This window comes from Giraffa tippelskirchi, chromosome 8 (assembly GCF_054371585.1).
Source record: "Giraffa tippelskirchi isolate mGirTip1 chromosome 8, T2T-mGirTip1v1.2.pri, whole genome shotgun sequence".
NCBI lineage: Eukaryota > Metazoa > Chordata > Mammalia > Artiodactyla > Giraffidae > Giraffa > Giraffa tippelskirchi.
In genome coordinates, this window is record NC_137282.1 from 30,338,667 (window position 1) to 30,359,002 (window position 20,336).

At 40.0% G+C, this 20,336-nt stretch overlaps 1 protein-coding gene across 4 annotated transcripts in view; it reads right to left on the bottom strand.

The window, feature by feature from the left end:
• Positions 1-20,336, bottom strand: part of TENM3 (teneurin transmembrane protein 3) — a 1,016,736-nt gene that overhangs the window by 158,618 nt on the left and 837,782 nt on the right. For all 4 annotated transcript variants that reach the window (XM_081521959.1, XM_081521963.1, XM_081521962.1 and 1 more), the window contains one exon: positions 10,310-10,548. In XM_081521959.1, the coding sequence (XP_081378085.1) occupies positions 10,310-10,548 (239 nt within the window). The remainder of the gene's footprint in view (positions 1-10,309; positions 10,549-20,336) is intronic.

Sequence of the window (20,336 nt, forward strand, 5' to 3'; positions counted from 1 at the left end):
ATGGATAGATGAGTGAACGGTCACTTCCTTTTCTGATGTTATTTTATTAGCCACTAAAGAAACGGTGGTATCTTATTGTTAAGGAAGGACAAGACGTGAGTAGTCTGAAGACATTCTAAGATGACACAGGAACAATAAACTAAAAAGAGTCGCTACACATGTGCATTTTCTTTGATCTGTTTTAAGGATGAAATCTTTGTTGGAACATAGATTCAATGGAACATAGAGGTTTTCTGCTGAATTCATTCCTAAGATTCCTAGCAATCCATCAAGCTCTTTTGTTTTAACCTCACATATGCCAGTTACTCCTCCTTTCACTCCTCCATATGTAGATATTTCTCTCGGAACACACTGCTCTCAGTAGCACTAACGTTAAAGCAAATGACATATGCAACACCGATTAAATATTTATGCAATGTAGCACTGAAATGGTAAATATTGTATTATGCTTTCCACTTGTCATTAGTCAGGAGTTGTTGCTACATTCTGCAAAAATGATAGCCTAAAACAAAGAAGACAGCCCTGTATTTCACAGGCAAAATATTTATCTATAGCACAAACTGGAGCTTAGATGACTTTAAAGGTATTTCTTATTGCTCCTGTCCTTGGACATTTTTCAAGTCAGGGAAAGTCTTATATTTGAATGGTAAAAACAGTCTGCTTATACTATTTTCCATATATTATTTACTTTGAAAAGTTATAGTGTTAGTCGCTCAGTTGTGTCTGACTTTGCGATCCCATGGACTGTAGCCTGTCAGGCTCTTCTGTACATGGATTTCTCCAGGCAAGAATACTGGAGTAGATAGCCACTAGCTTCTCCAGGGGATCTTCCTGACCCAGGGATTGAACCTGCATCTCCTGCTTTGTAGGCAGGTTCTTTACCATCTAAGCCACGAGGGAAGCCAACCAAACTAAGAGTAAATAAATAATTTTTGGTGAGGAGAGGAAGAGCATACTTTCTACATTTGTATAATTACCTGATTTTGGTAGTAATCTCTTTTTTCTCTAGAGTAATACTAGAATCAACCTGAAACTCAACATTTTTATGTTTTGCTAATAAATAGCAGCAAAAAATCCATAACATCAAAAAACTCTAAGTGTACAATATATTGATTTTTCCCCACTATAGGTTCAACTCAGAAGTCACTGAAATGATTATACAGAGGTGGCTAGAGAAAGAACTGAATTTTAAGTGATCTCTCCATCTTTTCTAGGTTTCTAAGTGATATGCTAGATCATGTAGAAGATAAATGAAATGAAATACAGATCTATTGATTTAAAATTTTCAGTTTACAATTTTCAACCCACTAAAATACGAGCAATACGTTTTTTTCCTTATATTGTGGTGACAACACATTAGTATTAAAAATGCCACCATTCCATCTCAGACAAAATGCATTTTACTGAGTGTAATACAAATAAGAGCTAAGGGAAGACGCCATCGTGAAAAATGGTATATAATTCATTGTTTGGCTGTGTTCAAGAACCTAATAAAACAGGACTTTTATGACAAAGACACGTCCAAAAAGAAAAAAGAATGTCACAACACATTTTATTCTGCCATCTATATTTAAGTGGTTGGTTTTTTCACAAAGTATAAAGGGCTGGCTTATTTTTCCTCCTGACCCTGAGTTGCATATATATAGCTAGTAACGTAATCAATTTTAAGGCACACAGAGAGGTAAAGATATTCATAAAATGCAAACAGACACAGAAGTAGGACAGATAACTGCTAAGGAATCATCACTACCATGAACCTGGATCCGACAGGTTATGTTTTGCTTGATCTAGGCAATGCTTATGTTGTTAAACAGCCTTTTTAGCAGATGTACGACAACATCTATTTTAGGAATCAGTTGGTAGCAGCTGTTCAAAGGAAATAAATAACTACATAGTATTTTTTCCTGAATGAAAAAGAATATTGAAAATGTGAATAGTTCTTTGGTTAGCAGCCTATGTCAGAAGTTCATGAGAAAAACAATGTTCAGTTATTTGTCATTGGAGATGAGTCCATAAATCAGCCCCTTACAAGTTCAGACTTCTGTGGAAAAAAAGATTATTGAAGGTTTGGAAGGCAATAGGAAGTGTCTGTTTAGGGATACAGGGTTGTTTTTTTGTGTGGGTAATAGAAGTACTCTAAAATTGGTTGTGGTGATGGCTGCAAAGCTGTATGAATATATGAATACTTTAAGTGGGTGTATACTTTAAGTGGGTGAACTATATGGAATTTGAACTATATCTTAATAAACTGTTATAATGGACTTCCCAGGTGGCGCTAGTTGCAAAGAATCCACCTGCCAATTCAGGAGACACAAGAGACATCGGTTCGATCCCCGGGTGGAGAAGACCCCCTGAAGTAGGAAATGCAACCCACTCCAATATTCTTGTCTCGGAAATCCCATGGACAGCAGAGCCTGGTGGGCTACAGACCGTGGGATCGCAAAGACTCGGACACAGCTGATCACAGAGTCAATACTTCTAAGCCGTTATAAAAAAATTAGTCATGGGGATTACTGGGTTGTGATAAACTTGGCCTAAAGGGCCAAAAATTGAGAAACTATGCTAGCATATGTAATTTTTTAAACAGAATTTTTGATGTAGACCATTTTTAAAGCTTTACTGAATTGATTATAATATTACCTCTGTTTTATGGTTTGGTTTTTTTTGTCCACAAAGCATGTGGAATCTTAGCTCCTGATCAAGGACTGAACCCACACCCTTGATTGAAAGGTGAAGTCTCAACCACTGGACAACTAGGGAAGTCCCAAGCATAATGTATTTTGATAAGATTTTTGTTTTCTTGAGTTTCCCTTAAGTTTAAATTATATGTGCAAACTCTTGCTGCTACTCTACATGGAATCTCCCACAATAATTCTGTGAATTTTCAGACTCTCCCTGGCAGTATATGGTCATGTTAATGAGGTTGTGTCCATAATGGTGTTACTTGAAGTATGGCTTGATTTGTTGCAGTTTTCACTGGTGTTAACATAGCAATTTCAACATATTTTGACCAGTATTTCATAACGTTTCAATGATGTTTACACTTTATGATAAGATTTGTAGGCATATTTCAATGTGTAGAAAGTCAAAACTTCATGGTATCTCCCACCTAGGAAAAAGAGCCTTCTGTGAGTAAAGAACAATAATCAATATGCCTATTCATCCCATAACTGTGAGCAGAAGCAATAGTAACCAAAAGACTATCTCCTTTCTATCCATCCTCTGGTGAACAACTGCTGACTATTGCCCATCTTCACAATTTTCAGATTTTAGAAAAACAGTCCAGTTCAGTTCAGTTCAGCCGCTCAGTTGCATCTGACTCTTTGCAACCCCATGGACTGCAGTACGTCAGGCTCCCCTGTCCATCACCAACTCCTGGAATTTGCTCAAACTCATGTCCATCGAGTTGGTGATGCCATCCAACCATCTCATCCTCTGTCATCCTCTTCTCCTCCTGCCTTTAGTCTTTCCCAGAATCAGGGTCTTTTCCAATAAGTTAGTTCTTTGCATCAGGTGGCCAAAGTATTGGAGTTTCAGCTTCAGCCATCAGTCCTTCCAATGAATATTCAGGGTTGATTTCCTTTAGGATTGACTGGTTTGATCTCCTTGCAGTCCAAGGGACTCTCAAGAGCCTTCTCCAACACCACAGTTCAAAAGCATCAATTCTTCGGTGCTCAGCTTTCTTTACTGTCCAATATCCATACATGACTATTGGAAAAACCATAGCTTTTACTAGAAGGACCTTTGTCGGCAAAGGAATGTCTCTGCAAGATGGAGTAAATTAGGGCCCAGAAAAAGTGGGACGGCTATTTTTTTGGATAGGGCTGTATCACTAACCACTATCACTGAACCTAACCTTTATGTTCAGTAATCAGGAGAGTTTTCACTGTGGAAAGGCATATCAATTTAAAGACTAATGTATTAGAGAAGGATCTTAATCGGGAGCTCAGTGGTCTAAAGAAAACCACATGTGTCTCTGTTGAAAAGAGGTCTGCCATATGTATAGACCTAGACACTTGATTTTTAAGAACTGGGATATGATAAATCATGGCCCATCCATTCTATTATGAATCAGCTTCATCATAGTTTCTCAGTTCTTCATGGTTTCTCAATTCTGCTCACTCCTCTGTCACAATATGGCTTCATGATCTTCCACTTAGACTAGTTTTCTAACAGTGCTGTCTACTTTTGTACTGTCCAAACGGTAGACACCGGTCAAACATGTAGCTGTTTGAGTTCAAATTAATTGTGTGCATGTGTGTGTGCTCAGTCACTTAGCCGTGCCTGACTCTTTGTGACTTTCTGGACTGTAGCTTGCCAGGCTCTTCTCTCCATGGGATTTTCCAGGCTAGAAGACTGGAGTGGGTTGCCATTTGCTACTCCAGGGGATCTTCCCTATCCAGGGATTCAACCTGAGTCTCTTGTCTTGCACTGGCAGGCAGGTTCTTTACCAATGTGCCACCTGGGAAGTCCTTCAAATTAATTAACAATAATAAAATCTAAACTCCAGTTGCTCAGTTACACCAGCCGCTTTTCAAGGGCTCTCTAGTCACGTGTGTCTAGAGGCTATGAATTGGACACTGTAGAAATGTTTCCTTCACCAAGTACCACATCTGACCATGCTGCAGTGGATCACAACACCATCACCAGGGAGCCTGTTTGAAACACAGACTGTTCTCACACTGGATCTGCTGAATCAGGAACGCACATGTTAACAAGATCCCCAGGTGATTCCTGCTGCTGCTGCTGCTAAGTCGCTTCAGTCGTGCTCGACTCTGTGCGACCCCATAGATGGCAGCCCACCAGGCTTCCCCGTCCCTGGGATTCTCCAGGCAAGAACACCGGAGTGGGTTGCCATTTCCTTCTCCAGTGCATGAAAGTGACAAGTGAAAGTGAAGTCGCTCAGTCTTGTCCGGCTCATAGCGACCCCATGGATTGCAGCCTACCAGGCTCCTCCGTCCATGGGATTTTCCAGGCAAGAGTACTGGAGAGGGTTGCCATTGCCTTCTCCCAGGTGATTCCTGGGAGCTGTTAAGTCTGAAAAGCCCAAGTTTGGACTTTCTTAGTATTTTGGAATGCCAGTAGAGCAATTTTTGAAAACATAAATGTGATGGTTTTTCACTCCAATGCTTCCATTTCTTCAGTTTCTTCCCTCTTTTCAGTTCTTCAAAAACCTCATGGGAGGCCCCGTAGATAATGTCCTGGGATCCTTGGTAGTTTCCAGTCCAGCTTCCATCATTTACTGACTCGTGTGACTTTAAGGTGAAGTGCCTTTCTAAGACTATCCTATTTGTTAAACAGAGATGATAACTCATGGGGCTGCTGGGAAAAATGAAAGGAGGAAATTCATACGCAGCTTCGAACACAGTGGTGGCACATCGTAAACCTCCACAGGCACCATCCTGGACAGTTTATGCTTCTTCCTTCCCTGCCTTGGACGACCTTGTCTCACGGTGATCTCCCACCAACCATTCGGACGTCAAGCCCAGTGAACTGAACTCCTCTGCATCTCTCAAACATCACCTGCTATTCCTACATCAAGTCTTTCCCCAACATCTTCAGCCAGGGGCAAGTGTTTCCTCCTTTCCTTTTCTTTCTCTCTCTCTCTTTTTGCTCATTTGGATAAAGTTGTTATGAAAGCATGTACTGTTAAAAGTGTACAGTATATATACATTTGCATACCTCTTTATCACTTGACTGGGAGCTTCTAGAAGAAAGGGCTAATTTGAACCTCTAACGCTGAGTGGGGTGATGAGAAAAATGCTGACCTAAAAATGGTTACTAAAAAGCCACAGATATACCAGAAGAAAAATTTTAAGTGACTTTTCAAAAATAATTCTTGGAGTAAATAAGAATTTTATAGGTATAACATGAATACTAGAAATGACAAGAAAAAATTGATACCTTTGATTACTTAAAAAATTCCATACAGTATATGGCAAGATAACCAAAAACAAAGTTCAGAGTAAATTGGAAGAGTATATAATATATGACAAATGATTCATATCCTTAATCAACATGTACAATTGCCCCCTAAAAAAAGAATAAAAACCCCAAAAGAAAAATGGAGGAAACTAGGCTATTCATACACATACAGAAAAATTACAAATGGTCAATGAGCATTTGAAAAGATATTCAGCCGTACTAGTAACAAATGAAAATGACAATAAAATATTTTAACCTAAGAGATTGCTAAGAATTAAAAATATTGATTATATGTAGCACTGATAGCTGTATAAACTGAGGGTAACTTGGACCTGGTTTGCTAAATTTAAGACATGCCTATGCTTTGGCACAGAAAATTTCTTTCAAACAATTTATTCTAATCAAAAATTTCATCGAAGGAAGATACCCTGCACATACAAACACACACACAAATGCATAAGAAAATGGTCATGCATTTTTGGAAATTGGTTAATTAAAAATAGGTGCTAAGTGATAGTTTGTGTGTGTGTGTGTGTTAGTCACTCAGACGTGTCTGACTCTTTGCGACCTTAAGGATTGTAGTCCACCAGGCTCCTCTGTCCATGGAATTTTCCAGGCAAGAACACTGGAGTGAGTTGCCAAAATGATAGGTTAGTGAATGAGAAAAATCTGGTACAAAATGCATTAAAAAGATGGACTTCTAGGTGTATCTGTGTGTATGTGCGTGTGTGTTAGTTGCTCAGTCGTGTCCGACTCTTTGCGACCCCATGGACTGTAGCCTGCCAGGCTCCTCTGTCTATGGAATTTTTCAGGCAAGAATACTGGAGTAGGTTGCCATTTCCTTCTCCAGGGGATCTTCCTGACCCAGAGATCAAACCCAGGTCTCCTGCATTGCAGGCAGATTCTTTACCATCTGAACTACCAGGGAAGCCTAGGTGTGTGTGTGCATGGACAAATATCTGAAAGGGTGGACACCAGAAAGTTAACAGCAGTTACCTATGCAAAGATATAACACTGACCTATGGGAATGAATTTTCACTTTCTTTTCAGCTTCTGTCTCTGAAATTTTGGATAGGAATAGGAATCTGAATGTAACGCAGGAAACCTGGATCTGATCCCTGGGATCCCAGGGAGATCCCCTGGAGAAGGAAATAGAAACCCGCTCCAGTATTCTTGCCTGGGAAATGCCATGGACAGAGGAGCCTGGCAGGCTACAGTCCATAGGGTCGTAATGAGCTGGACATGACTGATCGACTTTCACTTTATCCCTGAGATAGGAAAAACCACCAAACACAAAGCCTGTCTCCTCTCTCCGTTCCTTTCTGACTGTTCTGAGATAATTCTACCTTAGAGAGAGGCTGGTAAATGCTACATTCTCATAACTTCTCTTGACCTTACTGGAAGGTGAGAAAGAAAATTCTAGGAGACAAATAATCCCTCAGGCCCTTTATTTCTTTAAGGCTTTGACTTTATATTGACAGTTGACACGAGGGGAGGGGACCTCTAAGGGAAAGGAAAAAATCTAAGGATGGCTGTGCTTTTGTGAAAGGTGGTAAGGTCAGTCTGATGATGACATTGGTCTCCCCATTGATTCTCGGGTTTATCAGGCTGATCTGCCTGGACAAATCTCCCTCCCGGCTCTACACCACTCAATAGAAAAGGACGGCTCTCCTGGAGAGAAAAGTGCCCTCCTCTGTTTTTCAAGGATAAAGGCAGTATCTTCACTCTCAAGAAGATTTATCATGCTAACTGATGAAGAAGTGAAATTATTTACCTGATCTAAACAGCAGAGAAATCACTCTGTTAAGAATGTGAGTTATTTAAGCACAGAAAGACCAGTGAAAATTTGAAGTATATTTGTGTGCTTAAGTACAGCAATAACAGGATGGCTTAATTCTTTGATGATCAAAGTAATTTTTCTAGATTCCATATATGTGGTGCTGATGATCCTCTTGCAGGGCAGGAATAGAGACGCAGACATAGAGAATGGACCTGTGGACACGGAGGTTGGAAGGAGAGGGTGGGACGAATTGGGGGAGGAGCACTGGTGAGCACACACTACTATGTATAAAACAGATAACTAGTGGGAACCTGCTCTACAGCACAGGGGACTCAGGTTGGTGCTCTGTGATAATCTAGACGGGTGGGGAGGGAGGAGGCTCAAGAGGGAGGGAATACATGTGTGTATATATACAATACATGTGTATATATATACAGCTGATTCCCTTCATTGTACAGCAGAAACTAATACAACACTGTAAAGCAATTATACTCCAAGGAAAAAAAAAAGGAATTTTGTCAGATAACACTTGGATTGTATCACCTTAATTTCCAGCACAGTAACTAAATCACAACAAACGTTCAACAAATGTCTGTTGAACTGACAAAAGTACCTGAGTATTTTAAAAATATAATTTGTATGACTTCCATGCAGATAAAGATAAAATCAAAGGGAGATGTTTAAAGTAGGATACTAACCATGAAACAGAAAAAACTGATAATTTGAAAAGAAGGAACATTTTGAGTTTTTATTTAGGAGTCCGATATTCAATTATATTCATTGACGGATCCTTGAAAGGAGGCAAGGCTCACAAATAATAGTGATCTGATCTCACATTAAAATGCTATTTTTCTTCCTAATCACACAGTGTAAATAAAATTAAAAGGTAGCAGAGCTGATATTCAAAACATTTAACAACCTATTAAATAAATATTTAATAGGACACAGGCACTTAAGATCAGAAACAATGTCCAACAATACAGACGCTGAATCCCAACCCTGCGAAGTACTTATTTATCGGTTTAGCATGTACTACAGTAAAAAAAAAAAAATCCCCTACTAATATGCTTAATTTATTACATCGCAGTTATGACTGTTACATTTGAGAAACCATTTAAAATTATCTAGCAGCACACTGTTGACATATACAAATAATGCACTAATAGTTAACCAGAAGAGACGCTCTTCAAGGCTCGATATTTTCTAGCTAAATACTAGGAATCTGTTTGTGAAGGCTGACTGCTGTTGTTGTGACATCTCTGTGTACCACGAGTGTTACAAAACTGCACAGCAATGTATCACTAGTGTGTGATCTCAGCGAGTGACAACTCTTTCAGTACCTGGATTGACCACCTTTACAAGGTGGGAATTAACTTAGACAACTGAAAAATGACAGAAGGGTCTCATCTTGTTTTCACCTCTGATGGACAGTGGCTGTACAAAGCCCTGTGATGAGGGTGATCAGGCTCTGTGCAGGTTTAGTGGGAAGGGTGCCAGGTTCATGAGTGACGTCAGCCACGGCCACAGAATCGGAAGTCACAGTAGGTAACGTGCCACCGCATTGCTCCCCCCGACTCAACCATCTCTCAAGTTCCTTCACGCTCTAAAATTCTACTTTCCTCTTCAATGACGTGACTCAAGATGGTCACTTCACTTCCAAAGGACATAATTCATAGTTAAGGAGTATTATAGCTAAAGACAGAAACCGGTTCACCGCAAAAGGGTCCTACTATTCTACAGACAGCCCTGTGACACTTACTCATTTATGGCATTTCACCGGGCATCACAAATAGCTCTGCAAACCCGAGGGAGCATCACTGGCTGTTCTTGGCGAAACACACAGCCTGTGATTTATCTCAGTGGACATGATTTGCTTTTTGATGCCATATGCCTTTCTCTGTACACACTTAGATCAAGACTGGATATGGTCATTTCTGACATATGAACAAGCCATTTGCCAATAGCTTGAATGCTCATCTATGTTCTGAAATAGTTAAAGACACATTTGCAAATTTTCTTAGCAGCTCCGGTCAGGTGACAAAAAACCACAATCAACACTTCATCTGAAAAGGTGGAAAACCCACATAGAGGAACATGTACATCATCCAGCCCTTGTTTTATGGATGCACAGCTCTCTGGAGAGAAGCTCCTGAGTGCACAAGGATGGCCCTGAGTGATGGGTTTTACATTTAGACCGTGGACTTGGCTGAAAGACAAGCAACATCACGAGGAGGAGCAGAGAGCTCCCTGCTGAGGCCGCCCTGAAGGGGATTCCTACACAGAGCCCATTGCTGCAAGCGCATGAATTACTTCCTGGACATGGACTGTCACAGAAGTGAACACACTCACGAGGGACAAATGCCACACAGATGGATGCTCTAGTGAGTGTCCAAGGCAGACCTTGCACTTCACGCAAACACAGCTTCTCCATTTATCCACATAATGAGAATGACCATTTATCATACATCAGGACCAACTTCTCCCCCAGGACGTATAACCTCTGAATACAAGCCCTGTCCAAATAAACACATAAAACCAACTGAACAATCAGTTGGAACAATGTCCGGACGTATAGACGAAAGAGTTCTAGAAACGGGCTCTTACCTATAAAATACGACAGCAGTATTGCCAGGAGCACCGAGACCCCTACAGCGCACAGGGCGGTGCATTTCCAGCTACAGTACTTTGAAGACTTCTTGAATTTAAAAGCACTTCTTGATAGGGTGTTTCTAGGTAGTGGCCGGGTAGGTGGCGAGTAGACAGACCCAGAGGCCATCGTGTATCCTGGGGTGGCAGTGCTGAACAGTGGCGTGGTCCCTGTTCCCGTTTTGAATAGGAAATGCCTGCAGGACAGAAGAAAATCATTGTAAGACACAAATATACTGTGATCGGAGAGACAGAGACAGCGAGGCACAAGCTCACCTCTTGTTCTCTCTCTCTCTGGCTTTAAAATCATTTACTACATAGAATAAAAAAAAATGAGACATTAAGAAAATATTTTAAACTAAAAACTCAACTCAGAAACATGACTTTGAAGAGACTGATTTGTAATGAATAGAGGAGTAGGAGATACACACACAAATGACTCCTGTCCCTTCCGGTAGGTGTCTGGAGAGACTGCAGAGGAGTTCTCATCACACCATTTTCCTGTACAAAAGCATTCTGGAAGTTCCCTTTATGAACTGCCTTCAGAACACCTTCACATTTCACTGAAGGAAAGCAATGACATGACTTTATAGCTGCACGTGGCTTTGCTCCATGTGAGGATATGTACGCCTACATACACAAGCACGCACCATCACGTGGAACAGGCTGCTTTCTTTCCTGGACGTGCTTGGAAAATTCTCACCTGTCCCCCACCTCCCACCACCCATATCGAGTACTGTCAAGCTTGGCCACAGGCGGTTGGCCAGTTTTCAAGGGAGGCAAACTAATTTTATCTTTTGCTTATGTCAAACATAACAAGTAAAGTAAGTCTGCTGGGGTGAGGGATAGAGAAAGGGAAGGAAACACAGAACGCTTTCTAAAACCAGCCTCAATGATTGAAGAGGCTAGTGAAGCAAGTTTTTAGATCAACTTCCCAGGTGGTGCAATGGTAAAGAATCTGCCTGCCAATGCAGGAGATGCAAGAGATTCGGGTTCGATCCCTGGAGTAGGAAATGGCAACCCACTCCAGTATTCTTGTCTGAAAAAATCCCATGGACAGAGAAGCCTGGAGGACTAGAGTCTACAGGGTTGCAAAGAGTCAGACATGACTGAGCGGTTGAGGACACACAGGCACACACACAGAAAGACTCCTTAATGATCTGAGCTGAATGACATTGGGGCAAATTGTCTCTAACAGTTCTCTGCTCTCTTACTTTGAAAATGTCTAAGCAGAAATTGAGTGATCACACGAAAGGAGTGACTGGGAATTCTTTACAAAAGATGACTAGTTTTAAGATTCCTATGAACATTAAATGTCCTCACATTGAGAAAAAAGCATCATGTTCGAAATTTCATAGTATGTGAGTATCTTACTGTGTTTTTACTTTGTGTCCTAACCTTTTCTATTATTTTCCCTAATAACATGTCCAGTGAGGTCAACAGACTCTGCTCTCTTTCCTATGCAGGAGACTATAGGAAATAATCTGGAGTATTCCATCATGGTACAAAACAGTCTGCATGCAAGATGATTTTAGATGGGATACAGTTGAATATTTTAAATTGTAATACAAATGAATTTGTTTTAATGGCTATTAAAAAATAGACTGAATATACCAAACAAGTTAAGGGGATTAAAGGGGCTTCCCAGGTGGCACTACAGTGGTAAAGAACCTGCCTGCCAAGGCCGGAGACAAAAGAGACAGAGGTTCGATCCCTGGGTCAGGAAGATCCCTTGGAGGAGGCATGGCAACCCACTCCAGTATTCTGGCCTGGAGAATCCTGTGGACAGAGGAGCCAGGTGCATACAGAATCAGACACAACTGAAGCGACTCAGCACGAACAAGGGGTTAAAGGACAGAACCTGGAAGGTAGATTGCTGAGGTTCACACCCCGGTTTACTACACTAGGAATGTGTCCTTAGGGAAGGTATTTAACCTTTCTGTGTTTTGGTTTCTCAATATGGAAAACAAGAACAGTATCTATCTGTCAGAGTCGTTATTAAGCTTAAATGAGTTAATGTTCTTACTGTAAAGTACCTGGAATACAGTAAGCACAATGTACAGCCTCCCAGGTGCCCCGGTGGTGCAGAATCCACCTGTCAATGCAGGCCACGTGGGATGGATCCCTGCGTCAGGAAGAGCCCCTAGAGAAGGGAATGACAACCCACTCAAGTATCCTTGCCTGGGAAATCCCATAGACAGAGGAGCCTGGTGGGCCAACAGTCCATGGGGTGCAAAAGAGTTGGGCAGGACTTAGTGACTAAACAACCACAACCAGCACAATGTAAGTGTTGAGAAATGAAAGAAGAAACACGCTTATGATTTAACAACATATTATTGCTTAGGCAAGGCTGACCAGGGATTTAAGTTACAAAGAACCCATTTCCAGAAAAATTATTAAGCAAATAACTGTGCAGCTGATGTACAGATACGGTAAAAGTCATGAAAATTTGCCTCACGGGAATACTGGAAAGAATTCTAGATTAGAAATCAGAAGACCTAGGTTTAAGTTCCTGATCTAACATTTCCTAAATTTAGGATCCTGTTTTCATGTGTAAAATGAAGCAAATGATTTACTTACCTTACAAAGCTGTAAAGAAGTTAATGCATCTAGAAAGGCTTTGTGAATCACAAAATTAGAAAACACGCAGATGACAAGTAACTACTTCTATAAATTATACTAATGACCATATTATGAGTCCATTCCCCCCTAGAGAACTACTTCATAAAGCAAACTTTAAAGTTTATAACCTGAATTAAACGGTATATTGGAAGCAGTGTTTTGGCACCTGCTGCCATATTGATATTCAGCCTAATTATTAAGAACGTGGGCTCTGGAACCAGACTGAAAGTGAACGTGTTAGTAGCTCAGTTGTGTCTGACTTTCTGAGACCCCATGGACGGTAGTCCCCAGGCTCCTCTGTCCATGGGATTTCCTAAGCAAGAATACTGGAGTGGGTTGCCATTCCCTTTTCCAGGGGATCTTCCTGACCCAGGGATCGAACCAGGTCTCCTGCACTGTAGGCAGATTCTTTACCGTCTGAACCACCAGGGAAGCCCATGCCTGGGTTCAAATCCAGACTTCACCTATAATTAGCTGGATAATGTTTCTAAATTACTCAAATTTTCTGTGTGTTGGTTTTATCACCTGCAAAATGGCAATAAAACGTTACCTGTTATGAAGGCATGTTATGAGGATTACGTGAGTAACGTACATGACATGTTTGCATCCAGCACCAGGTTCAGTGTTCAACACACACTGAAGAGAACCTCCTGAGATCCCTGCAGCTCAGCACAAAAGCTGTGGGAAGCAGAATGACTTCTGTGGCTTCTAGGGCAGCAGAAAACAGAGAGAGTGTGTTGCTGTCACTGCAAAGAGGCCGTGCAGACAGGGATGCAGGCCGTCACAGCAGTCATACTGTGACTGATGCTGAGGGGACAGACAGAAGACCAGCATCTAGGTGAAGGCTCAAAGCATGAGGGGCAGCTTGCTGTGCTCACAGCATCATGTCAGGGGTCGGGAGTCAGGGAAAGTCCCAAATCACCCGTGTGAAGTTCCTAGGGTTGAGGGTTTCACATAAAATATAGACAGAAATATTTAAAAAAGAAGTCATTTATCTGGCATACGAATGTGATGGATACAAATGGTATATCCATGGCATAAGTCAGCAGTCTGTCTTCTCTGGTTAGAATGTAAACTCCACAAAGTCTCATTTGCCTCTCTCTTTTTAGGACTTACAAAGTGCCTGGCACAGACTTGTTCCTCCACAAATATGGTGAAGTAAAGAAAATGGTGACTATTGTGCCAATGAGGAAAGTGAGTCTCATAGAAAAAAGTACCTGGGACAAAGACTCATGGCCAATAAACAACTGATAAAAAATCAATAAAAGTTGGAAATTATTGCAAACCTCAACCTGGAAAATGTGTTAAAGGTTTATTCAAAGTGGTTGGGTCATTTCTGAATAGGAAATGGGATTTGACTCTGAGCCTTTAACACCGAAAACATGGATCAAGACAAGGAGTTATGCATGCATGTTCGATGCATGAGACAAGGGCTCAGGGCCGGGGCAATGGGATGACCCAGAGGGATGGGATGGGGAGGGAGGTGGGTGGGGGGTCCAGGAAGGGGAACACATGTAAACCCATGGCTGATTCATGTCAATGTATGGCAAAAACTATTACAATATTGTAAAGTAATTAGCCCCCAACTAAAACAAATAAATTTATAAAAAAAAAAAATAAAATAAAAAAAAAGACAAGGAGTTAAAACGTGTTGACTTCAAAATTAGACAACTTCGTTTCAGTTTCTAAGATTTGTGGTATCAGTACATGATGTCCACCTGCTCTGCTTATCCTGGACAAGAATTCTTTCAAGAACTAGGCTTGAGCCACTATGAAATTGTTATTTTTCTTAGAGTAAAATGTAACTTTGGGACATTATTGAAAACAAAGATACATTACTCAAAAATACATTGCTTATCAATGTGAGTGGAACTGAAGACTCTTAACTTTCAAAGAGTTTTTAAGTTATTTAATACATAAGTTTACTTTTGTTTCTGCGAGAGAAAATAGAATTTTTATTTATTTATTGCCACTGTCTTTAAACCTCAGAAGTGCATTTCCTCTTCCTCTGTGTAAATGACTTTTCTATGTTAGGGGATTCTCAAATTAGTACCTTGGAGATTTGCATAGTAAATAAAGAAACATTATAAAAACATTGAAAGAGAAATCAAATCACCCATGAATTTTATTCTAGAATCACTGGGCTTCAATAGTTTTGGATGGCTTCCTAGTATAAGTACAGAAAGAATTCGTAAAGACTGCTTGAATTAATGCATTTTGAAAGCATTTACAAATGGTATTGTTCATGCGAGGATGATTCCTTTAGGAATCGTTAAGGCTTCAAAACAGGTTAAAACACACATGCAGAAACCTCTTAGACATTAACTAGACTCGTAGAAAAGTTCTGTGTCAACATACTTTCTATAGAGAACATTTGGTTTCAGATTTGGTAGGAATCTGTCCATTTTTAGGTTCAGACAGGATGCCGTCTTTCCCAAGTCAGCAGTGTCCTTTCCACTGCAATACAGAAAACACACAACACTGACAAGCGGATTTTGTGACTTTAAGCCCAGGACATTTTAAAAAACTGTTTCAAGGTTGAACATAATGCTTAGTTTATGTCTGGAGCTTCACAAATACCTAAGAAATGAATGGATAAAGGGGGTACTGGAATGTAGCTACATGAAAAGTATACAAGGAGTTTCCAGAAAATTCTTTTATTACCTAATTCTAAGGCTCCTACTCCTGTGTATGTCATGACAGTCTTTCCCACCCTGTGACACTTCGCCAGGTCATAGAGCCTTGGGAATATGCTTCTCATATGTCAAAAATTCTGCAAAAATTACTATCAAAAGCATATGCTTCTGACCCGGCATACACATGAGGTTTGGAGAATAAAGGGAGAGATGTTGTTTCCTTCTCAGATCATATTTGGGAATGAAACCAGTGGATCCAGCGAGAATGTTCCCCCATTGTATTCGGCAATAAAGTAGAAGCAGCAGCAGCAGCCTCTTTGTAACACAGAGCACACCAGAGCCGGCTGATTTTTTTCTGATGTTTCTAATGATGCCCGGCGTGGTGCCCGCCTCCAGCTCCTCTGCTATTTGTGCCACCGTTTTCACTCTGGTGATGAACTAGAGATGCACACTTGAAGAGAGACTATCAGAGGCGACTGGGATGAGGAAAATCAATTTCAAAGCCCCAAAGACAGCTGGTACAGAAGGTCACTGAACATTAACGTTGCTTTGTGGCTTTGGAATCTTGAGGGGGATTCTATTAACAACAACAAACAGACAAGTGCCTTGGAACCGCATGGCATCATAACTGCTTTAAGGCCGTGGTGCAGCGAAAACATACGTGGGGAGGATCACCCAGTATTAAGCACAATTAATATCTGCTCCTTTTTCTTCTGAAGTTGAAAGATCTTTCTGTGTTGATCTGCCTTCAGACCAACCTTTTCATTTCAGCTGTCCGCCTTCGGTTCCAGCTTCTAATTTTTGATTCTGTGATGGGTCTTTCCCTGGGACATGTCACAAATTAAAAATCACTATCTAAAAAAGGATACAAATGAACTTATTGACAAAACAGGAAAAGACTCACAGACTTAGAAAACAAACTTAGGGTTACCAAAGGGGAAAGGCAGGGCAGGGAGGGATAAATTAGGAGGTTGGGATTAATGGACACACAGAACTATATATAAAATAGACCATCAATAAGGACCTACTATATATAGCACAGAGAACTCTGCTCAGTACTCTGTAATAACTTTTCTGGGAAAAGAATATGAAAAAGAATAGATACAGGTATATGTATAATTGAATCACTTTACTGTATACCTGAAATGAACACAATATTGTCAATTAACTATACTCCAATATAAAATAAAAATTGAGAAAATTAATCGGGACAGAGGCTGAACCTCCTTGTCTTTCTCGCTGTCCCCATTCCCACCTTTTTGTCACTGTTGCTACCTCTGTCCTTAACCTCTAACTGACAGACGTAGAGCTAATTTTTCAATTACTCTTCTCTTCTGCCTGCCCTCTCCTCCCACTAGTATTCCACTGTCAGAGAATCTTGTGCTCTTTCCTTCACAGCATTTCTCCCTTGCTTTTGTACTCCGTTTCATTCATTTTGCTTTATTGCCAGGGTGGAGCAGTTCTTCTGAGTTCTTATCGCTCCACGTCCTCATTCTAATTTGTTTGGCCAAAACCAAGAACGGGCACAAGTAACATTTTCATTTCAAATTTTCTTCTACTCTCAAGTGAAATGCCATGTTTTTAATACTGAACCCTCACAATACATTTACAGTAGTTAATACAGTTACCTCTGTATGCCCACTCATAATGTCTATCTACCCTCACCTCAGGCCACTTACAACGGCTTCCAATCATTTATTTTGATCTTTTACTCAATCTCTCAGCAGGTAAGCTCTGTTCCTTGCTAACTCTTCACTTTTGATGGAGTTAGTCTTTCAAAGTAATTACTTTGAAAAAACTTAACTATCATTAAAATTTTCAGTGGAGAAATAATAGGACTTTTTGAGTTATTCTAAATATGCCTTTCTATATTATGTTATATGTAATATCAACTCATTCAGTGCTCATTTTATAAGATCGTAACATCACATACAAAATTGAACAAGCCATAAGATATAATTAAATTCTAATTGTACAAGCGTCACCAGGAAATAACCAGGTTAAGACCAGTCTTTTGTTCAGGAGGTTAATATAATCATGATGTTCCTCTAAAATCAAAGAACATGGCTTAGTAAGTCGGAAATGATAGGAACCAGATGGGGAGAAGCACCCCAGAAAAATATGTTACAGTATCATTTAAAGCTGTCGAGTGACTTCCTCAATGGACCACTGGGACGGAAGATAAAAGTCAACAAGAAAGTGTGTAACCACTGGATGAAATTTTAATAGATTAACTTCATAATTGGTTATCTTCATAGAAAAAGAGTTTTCCCTCCCTGTTCAGTGTTTTATACAGTGCTAAAAACCTTTTGAGAGATAAGCAAACAAAGCCAATGATTAGAGTGAAGAAGAGAATAACAGTCAGTGCTCAGTTTCAGCCCCTAAGGCACAGCTGAAACCTTCACCGGTGAGATACAGGCACTGGAGAAACACTTCTATTGTCCAAAGCCTGTTCCATCTAACAGGGAGAAAGGCTCTATTGCGCAGGAATTATTGATACTCTCTTCCTCTTCTTACAGTTTCTGTTGAACAGAGAGAGTAATTTACATCAAGCTAAATGTGAACTGTTTAAATGTCTTGATGCCTTGCTTTTTATGTTTCTAGGCAAATCAATAAAAAAAAACTTACCCAGAATACAGATTGCTTGCTTCAAATTGGATGCTCTGATTTCAAAGACAATGCGCCCGTAAGAAGACAGACTGGCTCTATTCGGCCAAATTTACAACCTTTTCAGAATCCAAAATTCTCACTTAAGGGCTCAGGAAATTTGAAGGTATAGGTTCTTTTTCCTTCTGGCAAAATATAACTTTCTAGATTTAAGAGGTTTATTAAAGGTCTCATAAGATTGCCTCAACTTCAAACGACTCTTCCGAAATGACATTTTCAGATTTAAAGCAAATGAATCCCACACTTGTGGATTAAATTTACCTGGTAATATATGAAGGCTAAAATTAACTACTGAGTTCAGATAGTTTTGGTCACTTGATCGTGCTGAAACAATGGATGGTTTCCCTGGAATTCATCTTAAGACAAAATACGTAAAATTTTTTTCCAAAATATAAAAAATTTAATTATTGTGTGTTGTCTTCCATATTGCCAATTACCCTGACTTAATTACTTGTGGTCTATCATAGAAAGTATATATGTTAAACATTGCAGGAGTTAAAATAGCCCCAAATATTTGTCAGTATATAAGAAATGATAAAACTGAAAGATGATATGAACTATTATCTAAGAACTTTGAACCTTAAAACCTGTGCTTCATTATTGAGCATTTTCACTATCAAATTCTGATTTTTCAATCTCAAGGCCAACTGGATTACCTGCTAAATATATTTTTAGCAATGTGTTTGTGACTGATTAAAAGACCTAAAAAAGCAGTTTACTGAAGTGATGGGCTTCAGGATAATGATCCAAGCAAATATAAATTTTGGGGAGCAGCTATCAAACAGAAAACTAAAGAAAGCAAGTCCATGTAGAAAATTAGCTATCTCTATTCAAGGCTGGGTTCCTGTTAGTTTTCCTTACCTCTCAGCGACTGATGCTCAATAGATACCCAGAGACACCTGGGGAATTACTTACTGTTCTTAAATACCTAACCGTTTGGAAAGAAATCTCCATCAGTCGAGGATGATGGCACTCAGGAGTTCTGTGAAGATTCCAGAACTAAGAGATTGTAGACGCTGCTATGAATTTTCAGGGAGAAGCCCACCCACACTAACATCTGCAGAAGATTGCATAGAGTATTCTGCAGTCACCCATCTTTCTCATGGAGCCTTCCATTAGATTGAGTTTGGACTCACAGGTTTTGGTAGAATCTTGAGAATTTACATAGTCAAGGGTTAGGCCACCAACAGGAGCAGAAATGTGTTTTGAGACTGTTACATACGTTAAAGCAGTGGTTCTCAAACTTTAGCTTGCACCAGAATCCCTTGGAAGGCTTGTTAAGACACAGAAGGTCTGGGGTACAACCCCAGCAGCTCACGCTGCTGGTCCAGGGACCATACTTTTGAGAACCACTACAATTAAGGAACTGGTGTGTTAGTTTCTCAGCTTCGGTTTAGCTTCAAGACTCCCATCCAGATTGTGTAACAAAACAGAAAATCAACCCAAAGACTCTTGCTTAAACAGTCACTGCTGCTAGCTCTCTTCAAGTAGTTTAGAGCAAACGGAATTTGTAGGACATGAGGCTTGATCTATCCGACCTCAGGATCCAAAGGCTTAACCATTTTTCATTGTATTATGGCATCTCACTCTTTTTTCTTTACTTGCAATGACACCTTCCTTTGTTGTTCTTCCCCTTCAATTTCGCCTATGTGTTAAGAAACTGTTCCCGTATCCTTTCTAATTTCATTCCCACTTTTAAATGTCTACCACGTTTATTGACTCTTACTTATCTCTAAATGAGACACAGGGGTTCATTCTACCCTGGTTCTTCTTTGTTTCCCAGAGTATCTATATTTCTATGTGCTTATCAGACATTCACCAACAAACCACCTTATTCCATTAGGACCTCTTTTTTAGAGAGTTCTTTCCTTTTTTCATTGAACTTAATACATGGATTTGTGAGTCATATAGAAGGCTACCTGACAATCCATCTTGTGTACTTACAACTTCCAAAAGGTTTCACTACTTTTGTTCACACAGATAATGCTATTTTTCCACTCTTAACCTTTCTGGCTAGAATAGTCTTTATATATTCTCCTTTTTCCTCTAAATATTTTGCT